The sequence below is a fragment of the Protopterus annectens genome, chromosome 3.part0 (genome assembly GCF_019279795.1).
Source record: "Protopterus annectens isolate FY-2018-M chromosome 3.part0, PAN1.0, whole genome shotgun sequence".
In the NCBI taxonomy this organism is placed as follows: Eukaryota; Metazoa; Chordata; order Ceratodontiformes; family Protopteridae; genus Protopterus; species Protopterus annectens.
Window position 1 is genome coordinate 795,707,504 of NC_056731.1, and position 24,334 is coordinate 795,731,837.

The window sequence follows — 24,334 nt, forward strand, 5'->3', positions numbered from 1 at the left end:
TTTTGTCTCCCTTATCTAAAATACTTGAGAAATGTATTCACTCTCAAGTTATGCATTTCCTGAATACAAATCTTCTCTCCAACACACAACATGGTTTGCACCTACACCACAGCACAACTACTGCTCTTCTCTCTTTTACCAATCTGGTTAACCAACACAGAAATGATAATTTTGTATCTGCTATATTCTTGGATTTCTCCAAGCCATTCGACATGTTGTCACACTCCATACTATTAGATACTCTAACCTCCCTATCCTTTGCCCTGTCCACTATTGCCTGGTTCAAAAACTGACAGGCAGCAATCTGTCCAATGGCAGGGTGTACTATCACCTCTTCTTCTAACTACCATAGGTGTATCACAAAGCTCATTATTGGGTCCTCTTCTCTTTTCCATCTTCACCAACAATCTGTATACCTCTACCCAGCATGCCACACTTATACAGTATGCAGATGATTCAACCCTAATCTGCTCAGCCCCATCTCTTACCACTCTGCAACAACTCACCCAAGAATCCTTTGCCTCCATGGAAAGTTGGATTACAAATATCCAACTTATCCTAAATCCCAACGAAACCAAATTACTCCTATTCACCCCCAACAAATCTAAAACCTCTCCTCTCTCCTTCTCTATCACTTCCAGAAATGGAACTGTCATTGCTCCTTCTCCTCATACTAAACTCCTTGGTGTAGAAGTAGACAATAATCTTCAATTTGATGTCCATATCCCTCAAACCATCAAAAAGGTACATAAAAATGGGAACTCATACTCAACTCCTTGGTGTAGAAATAGACAATAATCTTCACTTTGATGTCCGTATCCCTCAAACCATCAAAAAGGTACATAAAAAAATGGGAACTCTATACAGTCGCAAAAACTTCCTATCAGATCACTCTAGCCCAAACACACCTATTGTCCACTTTAATGTATGCAGCACCAATCCTGACTCACATAAGGAAACTTGACTTTGATAAATTTGTGTCTTGTTACAATAAAATTGCCAAGTTTGCTAGTAACTCCACCTTCAGAACCCACCACTGTCTGGCTCTAAAGGAGCTTCAGTGGCTAGAACTTCCGCAATTACTAAATTATCACCAACTAGTTACTGCATACAACATTCAAAGAAATCCTGACAAAACCCCAGCACTAAGTCAACTACTGACTCACTACTAAGCAAATCGTCCCCTCCGCTCTTTCAACAAATCCATCCTATCAATTATCTAGGACTAGCAACACTGCAGGGAAAGCACTTTTCTCACACACCGTAACTAATATCTGGAATAGCCTCCCCAAATTCTGACACTTCAGCATCAAATACTTTACAGTTCAAAAACTCACTAAAGGCACATCTGATGAATTCCTGGCTATGTGCATGTATTAACATAACCTTCTTCTATTCTTTCCTACTTCTCCTACCTTCACTCCTATGTTTTCCTACTGTAACCATGGTCTTAGTTACAGAATAATGACTTTTAATGAATAAAGTGGTGTTCACAACACAAACTATCTAGATACGTAGAACCTCTATACAAGATCTTCTATTTTAGAAATGTGCTATTATTTTTTCTCTGTTTTTTAAATGTTTCTATTATTAGTTTTCTGCATTTGTAAATGTATCTTTTATTGTTTAACTAATGTGGAGCTTTTCTCCCCGGGCCTCTGCTGAAAATGGACCTTGTCCAATAGGACTTTCCCGGTCAACAAATGTAAAATAGAAAAACATAAAATAAATACAATTCTTGTGTGGAGCTTTTTTCCCATTTCTTCTTCTGAAAATGGGTTCATGTCCAGTCAGACTTTCCATGTAAACAAATGACAAAATAAACAAATGTCAAATAAAATAAATAAACAGGCATGTTGAGATATTTACGGTTACATTAAAACAGCATTATAACTATATAAATGGGTGCACTACTGATATAATCAGAAAATTTTAATTTGTTCTTGAAAAATCTAATTTTTATTTAAGGTCATGGTGGCTAAATTTTAACAAATTGCATGTTATTTATTAAAACAACAACAACAATGGCATTGTTTTACTTCACTTCACTTCACTGTACTGAATTTGGGATTTAATACGAAATTAGAAGTGCTGAAACTCAACTTTATCAATCGCTGAATGGCATTAAAAAAAAAGTTGTATAAGCCACAAGTGATTGGTGCAATTAACACTAGGAGAAATTTCTCACAGTACATCAGAAATTCAGAAAACCGATGGGATCTCAGTACAAGCAGGCTGCATGGAGTTACCCCACCTGTGGCCCAGTACATCTAATGATCCAGAAAAATTTGCAGAGAATGGCAAGCAATGGAGTCAGGCAGCCTTGCAACTCAGCACTACAGACTGAGGTTTTAGGGACACTAAAATATGTTTGGACTTGGAGAAGAGAATGCTCATTCTGCAGAGCACCAGGCTTCGTTTACCCAGTTTTTTATTAACTTATTACATCCGAGTGACACCTCCAGGTGCATCTGCAGTTCTCTTCTACTGATGCTTCAAGGCATCAAATATGACTTGTTCATATTAGCATGGTTTTGGAATTACTGATGCAATGTACAAGATATTAAACTATTTAATCTTAAAGCTTACGCAATGGCAGATCTCTGCAATTGCGAGTATGTCATGAGTTATGTTACATTAGCCACACCTGGAGGTCTGTTAGTTTTTTACAGATGCTACGAAGGTTTAGTGTGACTAGGAGGACAGAATTAGAGGGGGACCTATTATGAGAAAGGGGGGGTTGAAGTAGGTCCTGGGTTTGGGTGGATATCACTGCATAGGGGTAGATGTGAGAAGTGGAAACTGATATGGATGGTCCTGATTGGTTCTCTATTTAGCGTTGCTTTTAATAGGTACAATGATTTACAGTTGTAGCAGGGTTGTAATATTTTATATTTAAAGAATAGATGGATGTGAGACTCAAAGAGGGCAGCTCATATGCTAGAGTAGCTTTTTATTTGTATTTCCAAGCTTGGATTGGATAAGGTAGATTTTCTGATTATATTACTCTTAGGCTATTTAGGTGTTGTCCAGTACATAAGGAGTGAGATAGTTAGTGTGTGGTTGAGTATTGTGGGGTAGATGTGTGTCATATTTAGGGAGGTTAAACTGAGTAAACTACAAAGAAAAGAAAAGAGTTGTGGAAGGATTGTAATAGCATAGGGGATAAATGTAGGTTTGGGGGGGGGGTTTAATGATGCCATAGCTACAGTTGCTTAAGAATGAGTTGGAGTTAGAGGTTAAGTGGAAAGTTGATATTATTGGAGGAGATGTTGAGGGGGTGTGGTTACATTTAGTATAACTGCAATTGAAGTATGGGTGTGTGGGAATTGGGGGTGGGGGAGCAGAGTGAGGGCAAATGGAGTGGAGTGGACTGGACCTGGATCGCATAGAGCTGCTTAAGCAAACAATCATTAAGTACATGGCAGCTTATGCAAAAACTTTACTTTGCATGGAAGTAATGAAGAATGGTGACTTATAGGGGAAAGAGCATGGGAAAGGGGAATATGATCCAGAAACTTAAATCACAAATTGTATTATGTGAAAAGTTGACTGTAAAATAGAACTAAAGTGGTGCCACAAATAAATGCTGCCAGTGAGACATAGGAAAACTGGGTTAAAACAAGTTTTGTGGAATGCAGTAGAAAATAATAGAACGTATTGGGTTCCTGGGTGTAGAAATATTATTGGGTCTTCAGAGAACTAAGGTTGAATAAGTATGTAGGACAACACAATGCACTTGGTCTCAATGTTAAGATAAAAAGAAAGGCCAGGCTGTGAAACAGTCCAATTGTATATAAATGGGAACATAAAACAATTAACGGACACAGAGAAATTAGAGGAAGGAGTGAAGAAAGTGAGCCTTGGTGATATGTAAGGATGCCATTTAAAGAATAACATACAATTAAGATCTGTCCGAAACTTACATTAATTATTTGCAGGGGCTAGCAGAGCAGAATGATCTGTGGTGCAAAGTTAAAAAATGCACTTATGCTGATAAAAAAGAATGCTTGCGGTTGTTTGGCAGTTGCATGGATTAAAACATTAATTATTTGCAGGGGCATATTCAAATACGTTATCTAATATGTCCTAGTAAGCTGACTTCTTAATATGTTTTTAATTAAGCTGTAACAAATGCAATAGTCCAATGAACAATTACTTTTTGTAACTAAAAAGTGACTCAATTATAGCACAAAACATTCAAAGAAAATCATGAAACAATCTCTATTGAACAGCTTCAGTAATGAACTATAAAAATGGAAAAATGATTAGTCTCCATTCAAATCCAAGCATAGAAGCACAATACACCTTACAGCTTTAAAATGTACTGACTATTTAAAAATAATGGTTAAGAAATATTAATATGGATGGAGTAAAGGTGCATTAGTTATGCAGATATCAAAAATTATTTTTGTCGTAGTGGAACTTACATTGAAAGAATAGGTGCCACATTATCTAGAGAAGCTATGAGGATTCCTATTTCACAGATCCCAGCAGTAAGTAACAATGCCCAAGTCGGTTCACCATTTGCTTTTCCATGACCAAATACCTAAGAAAATAAAATCAGCCCGTTATTCAGTTTATGTTTATTTAAAACAAATCTAGCAACATTATCACAGTACAATCAAGTAATGCTGTGTTTTACAAAACAAAATGTCAGTGTATTGGTACTTTTCCAGCATTATTTGCATGTGCAGATATTGGAATCAACTGTATTTGGGTTACAACTTTATGTACTACCTGTTAATAAGACATGCTGCTCAGTACCAATATTTGGTTGTTGCTGAACTGCTTAAGTCAAGTGTCCTATCCAGGAGTAAGTAGACAAGGCAAACATTATAAAAGGTCTTGTCATACAGACTGAGCAAGCTAAATTTTGAAATAAGTACAGGAGTGCAAAGATGTAACTGATGCTTGGGGAAAAAAAAAACACAGACAGTGTCTGAGTGAGTACCCAAGTATGGTGGCTTCAACAGGTTTGTTGATAAAACCTTCTGGAAGTCAGCATGCCCACAAAATAACACTCTGCATCCATGCTTGTTTGGTTAAGGAGGTGCAAGTTGATGATTGGTACAAGCAAACCAGGGAGACAACTGGATAACTAGTACTTGCTGAGCTCTTCATATAGGCACTTACCATACAGTGTCAGTTTGTCTGTGGGTGAGAAGCATTTTGAAAAAGACTGGTACTCATTTTGTAAACTGTACTTTATTCCATCAGTATGGATTTTTTTCCCACATGAGTAGTCATGCTACTGTGTTGCAAAACCATGGAAAACAAACACCACTCTTAAATTGATGAGATGCATTCTACATAAGAAGCTTGCCAGTTAGTTTCCTTATTGTGTTTTTCTTACAATAAAGTATAACAAACTGAAGGTGATAAAAAATTATTCAAACAGAAATGGCAAAAGGAAACTGGTTAAATGCATAAAAGAATTAAAATATTTAAGCATGTACATTTTGCAGAAATTCTCTTTTATTGTAAATTTATTAGCTCTCTTGTTCCACACTTCTGAAGCCAGGCATATTGTACTACAAGCAAGAACTATTAAAACTGAGTGTGCATCAGCATCAACCCCCCTTTTTCCCATTTGGACACAAATTTTACTCAAAATACTTAAGTGCTAAAATGCTTACTTATTTAAGAAAAAATATAATGTACTGATGGATTAAAAAAGTACAGTTGTGTAAAATCTTCCCTTAACAGTAGATGTCCCTCTCTTCACTGATGCCATATTCTTCATTAAACGAATCCTCTGCCAAGGGCAGACTGACGTCCGGCCCATATACCAAAACTTTAGGCTGTTATAAGGCTGTCGTACGTCACATGTATGCTCCCCATTCATGGCATAAGGCAGAAAGGTGACACATGCATGTCCAAACTTCAGAACTGAAGAGCCCCAGTCAAGGAGAAAAAAGGAACATATGTATCCAGAACGGGAAAAAGGGAGCAAAGAAAAGGTGGAGGAGGGACGGATCGAATACTGCAACATTGAAGAGAAAGACATGTACTGTTATAATAAGATTTTACATGACTGTACCATGTCCCTCCATATCACTGTTGTAGTATTTTTCACTAAAGGGAAAGTACCAAAGCTCAACAGGAAAGTTGGGAGGAGGAAGGCCCAGAAGAATCTTCTAGAAAACCATGCAAGATAGCTCTGGCAGAACCAGCCCTTGCCCTGGAAACATCCAATTTGTAATGCTTAGTGAAAGTATGGCCAAAGGATTAGGTAGCAACTTCAAGGATGGAACTGATATCTAAGTCTTTGAAAAAAGGACCAGAAGATGACACAGTTCTGGCATAATGAGTTTTAAGAGAAAAAGAGAAGCTTTTCCTATGAAAAGAGTAACAAAAGGAAATGGCCTTAGAGATCCATGATGTTTCTTAGAAACAGCTAAACCTAAAGAACTAGGATGAAAAGAAACAAAAAGTTGCCCAGATTTACAAATGGTTTTAGTCTTATCCAAATAATATCAGAGTTGTCCATGCACATCTAAGGTGTGAACAACCTTCTCACTAGCAGACTGCAGAGAAGGGAAAAAAGAGGTCAAATGAATAGACTGATAAGAAACAACTCGTTAACCACCTTGGGCATAAAAGAAGGATTAGTACAGAGAGACATCCTGTCCCTAAGTAAAACTAAAAAAGGAGGTACATCTGTAAAGACCTGAAGCTCAGATACCTGTCTAGCTAAAGTGAGGGCCAAAAGAAGAACAATCTTCCAAGTACAATGTTGTAGGGAAGATGAAGCTGCAGGGTCAAAAGAAGCCAGAGTCAACTTTTCATGAACTAAATTAAGGTCCCAGGAAGGAAGGAATAGGCTTCCGGGGGGGGGGGGGGGGGTCTAATATGAAGGCTGCCTTAAAGAAATAGTTTGACCTCAAACCTAGAAGCTAAAGATGGAGTCAAAGGCAGACAGGATGAAATACCTGAAAGGTGGGCTTTGACTTTAGAGTATACCAACCCAGCATTCTGCAATTCACATAAATAAGACAGAATGGAAGGAACTTCCACAGAAAATGGATCCAGGTTATGGAACAAGGCACAAGATACAAAATCTCTTCTATTTGGATAAATAAGATTTCTTGGCAGTGGATTTTCTAAACTCCTGCAGAACCTGAAACATATCCTCAGAAAAAAATGTGCCTAAAAGGGATCAAAACCCTTTCACCCACAATGTCAAGTGAAGAGTGGACAGGTGGGGATGGATGACCATTTGTCTTCGGTGAGTAGGTCAACCCTGTGAGGAAACTTGCGATGATTGCCCTTGGCTAAATGCAAAAGAGGGAACCAATGCTCTCTGGGCCAAAAGGGGGTCACCAACAAGACTTTGGGAGAGTCCCGTTCTATCTTGAACAGGATGAAGGCCTAAAGAAACATTCCCTTCCAGGAGAAAGAGAGGGCATCCACCTTCCAAGTCAGAGGACAGGGGACTCTGTTGCAAAAAACAGGAAGTTGGGGGCAAAAAGATCTACTTGAGAATATCCCATTGGTGGACAATGTCCAAAAATGGGTCCCTATCAGCTGACTGAGTTTTCAGAAACTAGAAATGTATACGGTTGAGAACAAATGATCAAGTTTTTGAAAACCGAAAGCATTTGAATGGATATGGCAGTGTAGTGCGGATTGGGACATTTACCCCTTTCCTCACAATAGCATAATCTTGGAGTTGGAATATATAATTTGCAGGGGGTGTGGGGAGATAGGGGTGGAGGAGGGGCTTGCCCCCTCCAAATACTTAAAAAAAAGGTTAGATTTTTGTGTTTTTTTTTTATATTCTATTTTTTTTGGAAATTGTATCATATGTTCTTGACTGCATGAATTTCAAGTCTCTAAATTCTATCATCTGACAAAGACCACCCCCCCAAAACAGATCTCTGTGAAGCATCCATTCATGAGTCTGTGTTATGGACCTGCTTAGATAGTCTGCCACAATGTTCTGATCTGAAGGAATATAAACAGTCCTAAGAGTTACTTGATAATGGACAACCAGATTCCAAACCTGAAAGAGCTAGTCTGCACAAGAGATAAGACTTTGTCCCCCCTTGCTTGTTGATGTATCACATCACTGTGGCATTCTCTGTAAAGATTTTGATAGGCCCTGGGGGGAAAAAGTGAATGAAAGGCCTGAAGGGCCAGTAAAAGAGCTTTCATCTCTTTTATGCTGATATGATCCTTCCTTTGGCGAAGGGACCAGAGGTTCTGGACTTTGAAAGGGCCTAAAGAAGCTCCCCACCCCAAATCTGAGGCATCCTAAATGAGGGTCTGAGTGGGGACTGAAGGTTGAAAAGCCAGCCCTGGGTTGAGTGACGGTTGATGAATCTACTGCTGAAGCTCTAGCCTGAGGCATGGCAAAAGAGGAATTGGAAAGCCCAAAGGATGAGAATGTTGACGTCAGACTGATTTTAGGAGCCACTGTAGCTTTCTCATAGGAAGCTTGGTAACAGGAAGCATAGGAAAGGTGGAAGCCATGAATTCCAGAGCCCTTAGAAACTCCGTGGCCATAATAATGACCAGAGGGGAAAGGGAACGAAGGAAAGTAATGAGTCAAAGTCTAGGGAGGAGGTACGGAAGCCAGCATAGGAATGGTCTGGAGCCTATAGCAGAGAAAAACATGATCCTAAGAAGGAGTTATGAAGAATTTTTGTAAATTCGCTGTAATCACTACGCTTTGCAGTAGATAAATAGCATAGCAAAGATGCTGAAGCAAAGTCCCTGGAGAGGAAGTCTGAATGAACAGGTTGCCTAGATAAGGAAAAATCTGTATTCCTCTCATCCTGCAAAAAGCAATCACAGGAGCAAGGCATCTGATGAAGACCTTTAGGGCACTAGAGATGCCAAAGGTCAAATCAGAGAACTGAAAATGCAGGGAAGAAACAGAGAAGTGCAAAAATTTCCTGAAACGGGGATGAATAGAAATATGGAGATAGGCATTCTTGAGATCCAGAGAAACCAGGAAAGCCTGAAGCAGAAGAAGAAACAAGGTTTGAAGGGATAACATATGAAAGGAAGGAACCTTAAAAAAGGTGCTGAGTTGAGAAAGATCCAGAATGGGTCTCAGGTGCCTTCTTCCCTAGACTAAAACCCCTTCCACTTTTGAGGAACAGAAACTGCTTGGATGGTTCTTGAGACAAGACTCTGAAGAACATCAAGAAAAAAGGGCAGCTGTTCCTGAGGAGGTTGAGGAATGCCCAAAAAGGGTGAAGGGATTTCCAAACCATGAAATACCCCTGATGAATGATGGAAACAACCCAAGAATCTTGAGTGATCCTTAACCAATTGGGGAGGGACAGGGAAAGAGAAAGAGGAATTTGGTTGAGAAGGGAAGGAAGAAGATAGTCAGGCAGAACCTGGCTTGTCTGGAAAAGGAGGCTTCTGAGCTCTAGGAGTAGACTTAGCAGAAGGCGCCCTGACTACCACCCTTTTTACCTTTGGGGAGATGGCGAAATGGTCTATGAATAAAGGCAGACTTGGTAGGATAGTTCCTCTGAAATTAGGGAACAAGGAAAACAAAAATATGTTTTAATTCCTGCATAGCCTTACCATTTTCCTGAAAAGACTTAAAAAGCTTGGCAGCTGCAGAACCAAAGAGATTTGCATTGTTAAGAGGAGCACCCATTAGCTTGGCCTTAATATCATCAGGCAAAGGCTGAGGGTGAAGCCAGGAATACTTCCTCAACACAGAACAAAGGCAGCAGCTCTAGACAGGGCATCAGTTGTGTCATAACTGCATTTAATGGAATGGCAGGGCACTTGAGAAAAGGACTCAAACAAAGAAAGGGCTGAAACCATTCCCCTCGGAATCAGGAAGGTCTGAAACAACTTGAAAAGCCTGAGAGATACAGAATGGCTAAAACATACCTGGTCATATGGGTCTGGTAATTCACAGCCCTAAATGCTAGTGAAGTAGCAGTGTACACCTTTTTACCCAATCTTTCCATGGTTCTGCTGTCCTTTTCAGGAAGAGGCAGCTTAGTAGAAGGGCTTATCAGAAGAAACAGAAATAGCATAAGGGTCAGCAGAGGGACACTTACAAGGAAATTTACAATAATCCGGCACCTTATAAAACCTATCAGTTTTTTTTAGGAGTAGGGGGCTGGGAATTAGAAACCTGAAAAGCTGTGGAGAAAGTGTCCAAGAAGGCAGCAAGGACAGGACAAACAGCAGAGGGCTTTGGAGACTCCATTTGAAGGAGGTCATAATACCTCTTCTGAACATCAGAAACCGGAGTACAGTCCCATTTGAAAAACTCCAACATACAGGAAACGGTATCCCCAAAGGAAATGCCCTCAAAGGCAGAATCTGGACCAATAGACTCCTCTTCCTCAGAACCATAATCCAAAGGAGAGGTAATCTGGGAAGAAGAGACCAAAGATCTTTTATCCAAATCTACTTCCTCATCAAGACGTATGATCTGCTAGTAATGGACCTCAAGGGGAATCTGTCTCCCACAATGGCATTTCCCCCCTTTCTAGATGATACGTAATCCAACAACCACAAAAAAAAAAAAAAAAAATGTAAGAAGAAAAGCCTCTACAGGGCACTTATCTGAAAATGGCTTGGCAACCAACAGACTAAGAACGTTCATACTGATGATCAGAGATGTTGTTCAGACTGGCTGCAAAAAAGTTCTGAGGTTTGGATGTCTGTACATCACCTTTATTCTCTACACCATGAGTGAGGAGCACATGTAATGTACAACATCCCTATAGCAACCTAAGGCTTTGGTATACTGGCCGGATATAGGGATGCCCTTGGCAGGGGATCCCTTCAGTGAAGAATACTGCAACAGTGATATGCAAGGACTTCAAGTAATATGACTAAAATAATAAAAAGTAACAAATTATTTTTGAATTTAATTTATTAACCAGAGTCGTCTTCTTTTTTCGGCTTTGCCCAGTTAGGGATCGCCACAGTGGATCACCTGTCCGCTCAGGATTGGCAGTGGAGTTTTATGGTGTCGAGCTGCCAGCCCGGCGCCCAACCTTCTACAGAAGGCACACACGCGTACACACTTATGCTTAGGGCCAATTTAGAGTTTCCAATCCACCTACAACATGTCTTTGGGATGTGGGAGGAAACCGGAGCACCCGGAGGAAACCCACGTGACCACAGGGAGGACATGTAGACTCCGCACAAAAGCACCCCAGCCGAGGACTGAACTGGAGAGCGCCTTGCTGTGAGGTGACAACGCTAACCGCTGCACCACCACGGCCACCCTTATTAACTAGATTAAGTGAATTAATTATCAGACTCTTTTCAACCATGATCTGGGTGTACTAGGGGAATTATAAATATTGCTCTAGTAAATAAGATAAAAACCACAAAAAGTTGTCAGGAAAAATGTTGACCAATCAGAAATATTGACGGCACACAGTGCATGCTCTGAGACATAATCCCAGAAGATGCCAATAAAAAACAATAATTTTTGCAGGGAGCCAAGCCGCCTGCACCCCTCAGTAATTAAATATACTAACTCAATGACTGCATACTAATGGCAGAAGGGCATATTCCCCAACCTCTATATTTTACCAATCTTGCGCATATACTGACAGCCTTTTTGTCAACCAAATTAAGTCAGCAAAAATATGTTGACTAAAGCATATGTCAACAAATTAGGGCCTCTATACCGCTCAACATCTTGGCACAAGAAATCTGGACAAAGCCTGACATAATGGAGGACAAAGGCCCAAAAACAGGGACACATTTTAAATATTGCTCTTATAAACTTAGAAAGTTGCTAGAATAACAGGAGTTGTGTTAGAATGCATTTTCTGAAGGATATGAAGTCTGAAACTCAAATAAATGTCATTATTTAGCAACTTTAATCCTTAGTTCATCCCAGTGATTTGTCAAACAACACAATTTTTATGAATAACAGACTGAAAATGAGGCAAAAATCTGGACATTCTGTGAAAGTCTGTACAATTGTAAACTATGAAGGCCTTCCACATATGTCTGTGTGTGTGGGTGTGAATATACATACTCATCCACCCAAATAGACACACAATTAAAGACAGTTTAGTACAGCCAATCAAATAGCATGTGATTGGAATGTGGGAAGATGCTGGAGTACCCCAATGAAAGCCATACAGACAGAGGGACAACTTGAAAATTTAACAGATAGACAGAACACGTCAGAATTGAACCCCATACTCAGGAACTACAAAGCAAAATTCTTAACCACTAAGCCACCATGTTTGTTCATACAACTGTTCACCATGTAGGAGTTAAATACATTCTTCAATGTATGCCAGGGACCTGCTTGATAAGGCCACTGAGTGAGGCTTCTGAATCAGTGAAGGCAGTTTAAAAAATACAAAGGTAGATAGACAAGAGACAACCAGACAGCGTTTTTTAACTGGGTCCTTTTAAGAGTTAGCAGTCACTGTCTCGATGACATAAAGGATCTAGCCAAGACTATATGGCACCAGGTGATTATTCAAGTAAGCAAGACCTAGAATGTTCAGGGTTCAATAAATCAATAGAATAAGCTTAAAAACAGATGTGGCAGCCACTGGTAGCCAGTAGAAGTCCCTTGGCAGACCAGTGATGTGACCACAGCATATGTTCCTACCAATAACCTCAGTGCAGCAGTTTACCATCAGGCAGTGCGGGCACTGCAGTAGTCTGGAGAAGATGATACTGATGAATGAATCACTGTTGCCAGATTCAATAAGAGAATAAGATTCCATATACAAAATCATTTTTTCAGATGGAAAAATGTCTTCACAACATCAGATACTTGGCCCTTCAGTGTCAATCTATCATCAAGAATTATGCTCAGATCACAAGACTTCAGAAAAAATAAGAGTCCACTACCTTACCTCATTAAATAAAGGAAGAAAGAGGAAGGTGATGAAAAAGGTATAGAGTGCAAGTACTGGCATCTAGGTTAACCTTAAGCACACACTTCAACCATTGGAGGATTGAATCTTCGTGTGTGGAAAGTTTAGGACAGACTCTGGAATGAAAGAGTTAATGCTGGATATCACTCACATTATCTATAAGTAGTACCTCTTTGACATGACCTCTCTAAAACATAGCATTTATCCAGGCATCTTGGCATGCAACACTCTCTTGGGTGACTTAACCCTTCATACCACCCTCTGCACCTTAAATAAGGAAAAAAAAAAAGAGGCAAGCATGGTACAAGAAGAAAAAAAAACATGATAAACTCAAACACACAATCATGAATCTATAATCTAAAATATCAAATGCAGATGAGAGATTAAGGAAGACCCGTATAAGACACCACAAAGTAAGGGTTATCTCAGTAGTTTGTGTTGATGCGATGCCAAAAATACATGGATTAATAAAATGATATGTGAAACAGTAATATATCTGCATATATTCCATCTTTTGTAGGAGAGAAGCCCCCTCCTTTTTTTTACTGTAGGGAACTCCAATCTCGCACCTTTTAAATGTTTTTCTTTTCTCTTTTTCGGCCACTGCACCTTAGAAAAAGAATGATGACCAACAGGCAATGCACTACTTGTTACACTGTCCTTTAAGGTGCACTGACCTCAGGCCACCCACAACTTACTATCATTGTCAGTATTATGAGTTCACTCCAATATGAAGAAAGCACTGAAAGGCAAGCAAAGCTTCAGTTATTATGCTTGAAAATCTCTGTCTCAGACTTGTGCAATCTGAGCAAATAACTAAATCTTTCCAAATACATTGCAAAATCATACCTGGGGACTGAATTTTTAAATATTCTGGTAAAGCATACATCACTTATCAAAACAATGTTAGGCATCTGGGTTAATTTAGTGCAGCAATGGTACATCATATAAGAAAGTTATTAAGGAGTTTAACAATGGAAAAAGTTCAAGGTGAAAATTTATCATGGTTAAGCAACCTACAAACACCAAGACAGAAGGGGATTACAACATGGTTATATCAATGAAGAAAATGTTCTGAATGTTGTGGTCTCATAACCTAGTGATGCCTGCCCTTTGCTATGTCCCCAGTGACCATTAATGGGTTAGAAATTGATTGGGGAAGCTAACCGTCTGTGGGAATCAATGGTCCTTTAAAGATGATGGCTACATAAGAAAATTTACAATAAAAAGTAAAACAGCTGCACTGGATACCAGCTAGTTATTACACTATCGGCTGGATCTTTGTTTGCCCACAAAACTATTTTTTTTGTTTTTGTTTATCACGACTTATGTCATGTTTGTACCCTTCACAGAAAAAAACTTACGGTTATGAACTATCAACACTTTGTAGCTGTTTATTTACTCATTTAACTATTTACTGACTGCATGTTTTGCATACCAGGAAGTCTAAGTGTTTGTGGACCATTTGCAGGGAAGAAAACTCCAAGATCAAATAATAAAATAAGTACAAATGAGAATGCTATCCAGACCAATTAAAAATGTTAACATACAATAAATGTAATAATAGCCCAACGTATTGTTTACAAGGGTGAAGGAAACAGCAGATTAGAGAATACAACTAAATATATTGTTTAGAAATACATAAAGTCTTGTACAGTTGCATGTGTTTATACATACACCACCAAGGATACACAGCACAATTATTCAACTATTAAAAGACTGCAGCTATATTTAGCACTGTATGACACTTCATACTAATGGTGCATGTGAGAGTACACAGTCTGCCTTGCAGTCACTATTACGTACAGTAGGATTATTCACATTTAGCACAGTATGACACTTTGTACTAATGGTACATGTGAAAGAGTATTCAGTTTACCCAGCAGGCACTATTAAGTACAGTAGGATTATTCACACAAGAAGGTATATGAACAATGCAAGAGACATTTTTGTTGACATGCATAATGTCAACCCAAATTGTATATCAACAGCCTATAGCAGATGCTCCAAGAACTAATTCTCAGTGTATGCAAACCTGAAAAAAAAAGAAAAACAAAGAAAGCATCATTTTTTTGCAAGGGGGGAGGCAAGTCCCCACCCCCCAGTTAATTATATATTCTAACTCTTAAGACTGCACAGCCCTGGGGAAAAGGGTATATATTAACCTACCCAGGGATTGCTGACCTCACAGACACACCTGGCGACCATCAGTTTAGTCAACGAAACTGGGTTGAGTAAACAAATTTCGACCAAGGTACCTTTTGATAAATTTCATGGGGCCCATATGTGTATGTGTATATATTTTATATATATATATATATATATATATATATATATATATATATATATATATATATATATATATATATATGGATCTACTTCAGTTTATCGAATTTTCAAAACTTCGAAACCCATATGGCCAAGACCATATGATTGAAGTGTTGAAACTTCAAAAGTAAAATAAAAAACACTAAAACCAAATGTAATCTTTACATTTTTGCAGGGGGGCAAGCCCCGCTGCACACCCCCTGCTAATTAAATATACCAACTCCGAGATTGCACTACAGTGAGGAAAACGGCAAATCTTGAGCTTCGCGCTGTATGGTGATCTCAATACAAAGTGTTCAAAGTTTCAAAACTTTGATCATATGGTCTCAGCCAAATGGGTTTTGAAGATGTGAAACTTTGATGAACTGAAGTAGGCCCATATATACCTATATTTATATATACGCATTCTTAATTGTAGAAGTTTTACTAATTTTTACGAATATTTTATTAGATAATATAAGGTTCTAAAGCGGGAAATAGGTTTCCAAGATATGCATACTGTTTTGCGTTTGATTAGGATGAAGAATCTACGTTTATAAATTATTAAATAGCAAAATATTTTTCTCTGAAGGAAGGTCACTGCAATGTGAGTGGTAATGTGGTGTGGTGTTCTTAGGGCACAGCTCAGTATAAATTTTACTCCCTTATGAATAGGCTTGATCAGGCTGGTTAGAAGAGGGCTATAAGTTGCCTGTATAAACGATGCACCCTCAGAAAAGCTGAGAAACTTTTAGCACTGAGAGAAACTTAGCATGGGCAGTACTTGTAAGATAATACCCAACTCTCTGCAGCTATCTGAGCATATTATTATATTTTTGACAATATTTTGTACTTAGTCATAACCTATAGTACATCTAGACACCTGCTTTTGGCTAGCTAAGGAGTTATATCTCCAGATATGGTTTTAATTGCTGTTTTGGGGAACAGGTGGTCTTGAAGTAAATATTACTGAATAAAAATGGCTACTTTTGTTAGTGTTCAACAGTAAACAAGAACCCTTAACCCCCTTCAGAGTCTTTTCAGCAACTAATGTGCATGCAGACTGCTACAGTGGTTGGGCATTTAAATGGCATGCAAACTCAATTATGAGGACTCTGAACTACAGCCTTGCAAATCCCTGTTGTTGTCTATGAAAGCCGGGAAGAACTCATTTTATGATCTGAAAATATTTTTTTTCAGTTTGGTTGTTTTGAAACCAGTTTAATGTATAGCGTAAGAGAGCTTAATGTATGAGATGAAAGCTCAGAGTGTTTAATCTATTCAGTAATCAACACTAATCACGAGACACACAACTCTTCTAAACAGTGTGCCACTCAACCAAAGCCCCTAAGGCAAAACAGCATGCCCAACACACTAGTCATAGGTGACTCGATAATGAGGCACACTGATGTCCCACTCACTAGATTGAATAAGGAGAATGTAACAGCCGCCTGTCAGCTGCTAGGATCCACCACATAACGCACGCACTCAGGTCCCTCAACAACAGGTACAAATATGACTCTGTCATTGTACATGTGTCTATGAATGACCTGAGATGTACTTCCCTGGACTACATGAAAAGAGACATGGAGGAGCTCTCTCTGATTATGTAGCCCAGGCGGGTATGACCCTAGCCCTGAGCAGCATCCTACCATCACCCAGAATTATACTACAGTACAAGCAGAAAATGATTGATTTCAACAATTGGCTAAGTTTCTGGTGTCATTCTAAGGGGATCCAGTATCTGTCTGCCTGGGATGACATGATTGACAGACCTCGATGCTTTGCCAGAGATGGCATGCATCTATCACCCCTGGGTTTCCGTAAACTGGCCAGGGCTCTTGCCACCCCTATAGTGCCTTTTTAGGCGGTGTTCCAAAGATCAAATTACCACCATAATGGCTACAAACAAATGGAATTGAGGGTCATGCTGCTCAATGCTACATCTCAAAATGCACTCCTTAAAATGGAGAACATCGATATTTGTACTATAAACAGAGACCTGATTCAAGGCAGCAGAAAGCATCCCTGCACTACCAGGCTATAACTCATTCCACACCTTTCGGTCCCTGAACTTGGACCGAAGCTCCAAAGGCGGTGGTGTTTCCATCTTCATAAAGCATGTGCACACCTCCAGACTGGCAGCCCAACATAACACATCAGAGATACTTTAGGTTCAACTTACATTGGGTAAGACAGTGATTCAGGTCGTAGCCCGCTAGAGGTCCCCAACCATGTCCCAAGACTCACACTCCACGCTCCTAAGCACCCTGGAGAGTATTAGGGTCCAACCTTACACTCTCATAAAGGGCAACTTCAACTACCCCTCCATTAACTGGGAAAACTACTCATGTACCAATACACTTGCCCAACATTTCCTGGAATTCATTAATTCCAATGCCCTGGACCAGCTTGTTCTTAGCCCCACTGGAGGTAGCAATATCCTTGACCTGATTATTACTAACATGGGCGACCGTTGCTCTACACCAATAGTCAACCTCTCCATGGTTAGATCTGACCACAAGCTAATCACCTTGGAAATCCACCCCCCCCCCCCCCACAAAGGTAACCATGATGACAAACTTCTCCAAAGCTAACTTTGGGCTCCAAAAAACAGATGTGACTAACTTCATGGCACCCATGCAAATGGAGAATAGTTGCATGACCGTTGAAGCATACACCAGTGCACTGCACGAACACGTACACAAATGCATGGATCTCGCCATACCCAATAGAACCAAGACGCTCTCATCCAAAAAAAAGAAAGCCAATCTGGTGGTCCCTTGCCATAAACAAACTCTACAACAGGAGGAGGAAACTGATGCGGAATAAGGTGGAATCCTAAGACTGGAAAAACTCCCTTATCAGCCTCAACAAAAATTGAGATCCCTCATCAAATCCTCTAAAGCTAGCAATGAAAACAAAATTGCAGAAGATAGTAAAGAAAACCACAAATCCTTCTATAGTTATGTAAAGAATCTTGACGGCAATACCCAGATTTGCTCTGAGCTACTGCACAACAGTACCTCCTATACCGAGCCAACAGATATTGCCAATATACTGGCCGACAGATTCAGTGCCAATTTTACCCCTCTCCCCCCCAAAGGACCCATTGCAATACCAGTAGATTGCCAGGCACCCAGTATTACTGCTGCACAGGTTACAACAGCACTGTCCAAGACCAAGAATACAGCTTCTATGGGACCTGTCAATATCCCTGGCTGTGTTCTACATAAACTACAGAGTGATCTGGCATCTCACCTGTGTGCCCTGTTCAATCACAGCCTCACCTCAGGCTTTGTCCCTACCAAATGGCGCACTGCTACAGTCATCCCTCTCCAAAAAGGAGGAGTGATTACAGACCCTGGGAACTATCGCCCCATTAGCCTGATGAGTCTGACTTGCAAAGCTATGGAATGCATTATCATGGAATTAATAAACAAGGATATAAGGAATCTCCATCTCTGGATCCCACACAGTTTGGTTTTGTGAAGGGTAGAACATGCCTGTTCAACTTGGTCAACTTCTTTGAGTCAGTCACCAGAACTGTGGATGAATGCAAGGTGGTTCATACAGCCTACCTTGATCTGGACAAGGCCTTTGATACCATTCCCTACTCAGGAATCATAGAAAAACTCACTAAGCTAGGCATTAACCCCTATATCACTATTGCAAACTGGCTCACAGACAGAACCCACAGTGTGAAAGCAGCTGACTCCAAGTCAGACTGCCGACCTGTCACGAGTGGAGTCCCACAAGGTTTGGTCTTGGGTCCTCTCCTGTTTGATATCTACTTCTCTGAAGTCCAGGCCAACACGAAGGGGACTCTGGCTGACAAAGTTCACTGACGATTGCAGGTTGGGAGCTAGTATTGACTCCCCAAGTGATGTTTACATCCTACAGAAAGGCCTCACTGAGACCAACGACTGGTGTCAGAACCATGGCCTTAAGCTCAATGTCAAAAAATGTGTCATCCCCTTTGGGAAAAACCCTGTTCCCATGCATTACCACACTGATGGTAGTCCACTGAATACAGAAGGTGTTATAAGAGATCTGGGAACATAGGTTGACAGCAACCTCTCTTTTGACCACCACACTGACACTGTGGTCAGGAAGTCCTTCTATGTGGCACATTTCATTACTAAGGGTTTTGCATCCAGGAAGAAAGGTCATTGTCTACCTCTACTCTTCCCTCATTAGGCCAATCATTGAGTACAATGCCCCATTTGGCATGTACCTCACTAGACACCTGCAACAACTGGATAAGCCGCAAAAGTACCTCACAACACTTGTTCTATATGGACAGACTCAAAAACTGCAACTATTCTCTGTCTCATATTGCCTACTTAGAGGTGATCTCTGCTTGACTTACAAAGCCATGTCTGACCCAGCTCTGTTAGAAATGCTGCATCTAAAGAAATCCCAATCCCTCCACACCACACACTCCAGAGACCTCAACCTCATTACCACAATCAACAGAACGTGCTGCAGAGACAGACTTCCCATACATGTCAAACAGAGCACCTCACTGGCCCTCTTCAAGAGAAATCTTGATGAGTGGATGGGAAATAGAAAATTCACCCCAGGGATCACTCTAGTGGCTCTACTCGAGAGAGGCACCGGGAACTAAGTTCAGGTGGCACGATACCAAGGTAATCCTATGGGCTAGGCTTGTAAAGGCTTCAGGGCCATTAGCCTAGCACACACCTATGAACCTATGAACGTATGAGTATATTAAAATCCTTAAATAAATCTAGAAAAAAAGCCAGAAGACAGAACTGATAAAAGTTGTTAAGAAGAAACAAATTTATCTTTTTGATAAGATGTTCTTGCAGAAGGAGGGGTCAGCTATGGGACCAAAGTTTGTCCTAGAAAATGCTAACCTCTTCATGTATTTCTTTGAGGGGATGCACCTATGTAGACGGTTATTTTCTAAAGCATGTCCAAATGTTTTGCAGATAATCTGTTACTTGTCTATGTTGGTACTGTCTGAATATGACAATTTCTTTCACAGACTTAATCAGAATAATTTTGGTATTTCCTTCTCTTATGTCAGATATAAGAACCATATTTACTATAATGAACATCAGGTTATATATAAGAGAACAATGACATCAGGTCAGCCTTGTACACTAAACCAGAAAGTGCTGGCACTTTTCCTTGAGAGAGAGATTCTTCACCCATATTTGACTGACTTTATGGTAAATTCCTTAGGGCAGAGGAACTCAGCTTGGATGATGCAGTGCTCCATAAGGTTGCTCAAGATATAGCAGGGAGAGTACAGGCTGAAGATTAACAACTAGACCTTAAAAGAGACTTATTGCTGAGCACAGCTTAAGTCCAGTGTGAAACTGTTGCAGCAAAGGATCTACCATTATAAAAGGAAAATGTGATAAACAGACATTACATTTTGTAAGAAACTATGCCCGATTTGTGGAAGGTGTCGTCAAGATAGAAGTAAATACCATATTTCATGATGAAGTGACTGGGTTTTATCCATAACCCTTAGAAGTACAGCTGAAGTCAATGTCAAGAACTCTCCAAGCCTTTCAGATAGGTTAGCAAACTCTGCTATATACAACTCTGATATACAAGACCAAGTCTCTGATTTGTGGCAGTGCCCATCTGTTCACAGAGATGATCTGCAGGCCTATTATACTAACGGGCCAAGACATGAAAGTAGACTAAACTTCAACAGATATGCCACAGGCTGTGTATGCACTACACCATTCTTGTAATATGTATTACATGGACAACATTAAAAACTTGGCATAGAAATTCTTGAGTGCTGTCATTCCTTTGGAGCAGTGTAATGAAGAAGTGTATAACTTGTCAAGTACAGTTCCATGAGCTGCGACTCACACAATACTGATTACCATTAAAAATCACTATCAGTGCACACATTTTTGACTGCTTTGTTGTTTCATCTAGTTGCTGCCCTGACCAGACATTTATTGAGAATTCATTACAGAATCTTCTTGAGAACCTGCATGACACTAGAAATGTGTCACCTATGAACCATGTTGACAAACAACCTTACTTGAATTATAGTGGTGATGGGAGAGTGTTTGGTTTTACTTAAGATGACAGAAGAATATTTAGTCACAGATTTTATACTCTCTGTAAAAAAGAGGTATGGTGCAACTTTAACTAAACTACACTATAACATCAAGACATTGATACAGAATTGGTAATGAAATGTTTTTTGTAATACGTATTAGGATATTCCTGTAATTGTTGTGAAGTTTTAATTTTCTTCTGTTCTATTTCTTGTGCTCATTTTCTAACCTTGTGAGGTTCTAAATGTACAGCTTGGATTAATTAGGCCATGTGAATTCAGGTCCTGTAATTATTTCAGGGCTAATTTCTTGAAGTGTATTTGGCATAACTCCTTGAAGTTTTAAAAGGGTGAATTTCCTGAGGTCTCTCATTTACTGAAGGTTTTAAGAATAACTTTTGCTATACAACATGCCAAATGCTGTTAAGAGTTTCAACTGAAGAAGATCAGAGGACAGAGAGAGTATTTAAAGTGCAAAAAATGAAAACATGCTTGTTTCATCCACATGCGATTTATTTTTTTTAAATATAATTTTTCTCTTGAGAAATGCAAAAGATGAACATGGGATTCTATAATCCCCAGATTACTCAATTATATGACAAATATGGTAAACATATAATATGCTAATAAAAACACTAGAAGTACACAAATACAAAGATAATACAACTGTTTTACAGTCAGTGTTAAGCCCATGGCTACGGCTGCAGAAAGGGTTTCTATAAATCAGGTATACATTAAAAAATGAAACACAATGGTATAGACACTCAGAGTGACTATATTAGTGTGTATGTATGTGTGTGTGTGTGTGTGTGTGTATATATATATATATATATATATTTATTTGTGTGTGTGTCTGTGTATGTAAATGAAGAGAATTTCTTTTTGCAGTAATACCTGCCAAGAGAAAATGTTAGACTCCATTATCTGTTTTATGAATAGATAACTAAATATTCTACTGCAGTGCTCTATAAAATCAAAAATGGTTGAAGTTATGATCAGTCTAAGGAAAAAAGAGAATTGGATGGGAAAAAATAAAAGAAAATATGGAAGTTAAGCAATGTCGGAACACGTAATGCATCTTGGTTTCTCTTATGCAGACTGCACCTCAGCTACGCCTTCATCATATCAAGGCAATTTTCTGTCATTTAGACTTAGAATTATGCAATTGAATCATTGCCTTCTAGGTAGTTAAGACATGGGATGATCTACTTGCCTGTAAGAAAGGTACAATTCCATCCCTTGCAATGGCCTGCATCAGACGAGGTGCTCCTGTTAGACTCTGCAGGCCAGCGCCACATGTAGAGAAGAAGGATCCAATCACAATAACCCATGGTGAAGGCCAAGCCAAAGTTCCAATCACCAGATTCCCACTGACTCCTTCTCCAAACCTTGGAGAGAACAAATCAGAAAAAAATATATATTTTTGGACTTTGTGAAACAATATTTTACATTTAATCAACAACTATTCTATAACTGGTAAATAGCAAATATACAATTTCTAAAGTTATTTTTGAGTGAGATAAAAGAAACTTTATTAAACTCCAACAAATCAATAAAATAATAAGATAAGTTATCACCTTAGCCTCAGTCCTCATTGGTTAAAATTTCAAGGATTCTCATGTTTACTTTTAAAAATCCTATCCATCAGTCACTGAACAAAGACATTGCTGTTCAATCAAAAATGAAAAGACAACTTTAAAACCCATCCTTTAATCACGGTTAACAAGAATGCTTTGAACTGAAGCAAGACAATCTAGTGGAAGTGATGTAATTCAATACAGGTTTAAAATCATGTGCACTAATGACTGCTAACTTGAAATGTGTTGTCAAATCAATGCAAGAAAACTATGTCCTCCAATCACTGTTAATGTGAGTGCTGATATCCTGTTAAAATTAAATAAATCTGAAATGAAATAAAATCATTCTAGTAATTTAAAATATTACCCACCAATCATTATCAACAAGAAATGTGTCGTCCAATTGGGCTGAAGACAGAAGGAAAATTAAATCCTTCTCAGAGCTACAGTATAGACATAAGCCTAAAATATTATCACTTTATGTATAAAAAAGTGGCTTTCTTTTGAGGGTGGGGTGAAAAGAGTTGCATATAAAAGTAGGTTAATTGTTGAAAGATCATTAATATTGTTTGCTGTGGCACTGCATGGGTCTAATACACACAGATTGAAATATGTTACTGTAATCAGTACATCTTTCATTTTTTTCTCAAAGAGAGTGCAAAAGTGTATGCAAAAGTGTACAGAATGTGGCTATCTGTTTGGAGAGGTGCAGGGTATGTGTGAAAGCAAAGGGTGTTTGTGTAATCACAGTTAAATGATTGTTGATATGGCTTGATGTGACTTCTACCAGTACTACAGTAAACATATTGACAAAAATGGTATTTTATTCAAATGGAACATTTTATCAAATGCTTGACTGCCATTATATGCAGATCCAGCATTTACGTAAATCAAATTACACCTAAAAGGCCACTTTAAACTGCTTGAGAAGAAGCAGCCTGATCTCACTGCAAGCAGTTTATTACACCAAACAGCCTCTTTTCAAAACTATCAGAAGCAAACTAAATAAAAAACATGCTGAAGTGGAAAACAAAATATGTAAATAACTAGTTGTGGGACCACTGTGACAAAAAAGACATTTACAATGCCTTGCACAATATACAGATAACCATGAAATCAAAAACAGTATTTTACATTTATGGGAATGTCAGTACTTCAAAGCATTTTTCCAAACTGCTTATCTTGTAGAGGGCTGTGCAAGCTGGACATGGCAGAACAAGACTACTCTATTCCAAGCCAAACACTCCAGCTTATACTGAAAGATCCTCAGACTTTCCTAGGCAAGTTGAAATATACAATTCCTTCAGTGTGCTTTGGGTATGTTTTGGAGTCTCCTGTAAGTAGACTCTGAGTAATGCCTCCCATAGGAGGCACATGAGGCATCATCACCATGTACTCAAACTACCTTAACTGAATTTCCAAGTAACAGGTGCAGAGGCTTTACTGTCAAATCAGCCTTAATTACCAAGCTTCTGACTCTCATGTAGAATAAACCTAGCAACCATGAATCTCATTTCCACCACTTGCATATGCAGTCT

At 39.1% G+C, this 24,334-nt stretch overlaps 1 protein-coding gene across 2 annotated transcripts in view; it reads right to left on the reverse strand.

Annotated features, from left to right (window-relative positions):
- SLC12A7 (solute carrier family 12 member 7) overlaps positions 1-24,334 on the reverse strand; it is a 2,260,604-nt gene that overhangs the window by 419,281 nt on the left and 1,816,989 nt on the right. For both annotated transcript variants that reach the window (XM_044065144.1, XM_044065145.1), the window contains 2 exons: positions 22,433-22,607; positions 4,431-4,549 (listed from right to left, as the gene is read on the reverse strand). In XM_044065144.1, the coding sequence (XP_043921079.1) occupies positions 4,431-4,549; positions 22,433-22,607 (294 nt within the window). The remainder of the gene's footprint in view (positions 1-4,430; positions 4,550-22,432; positions 22,608-24,334) is intronic.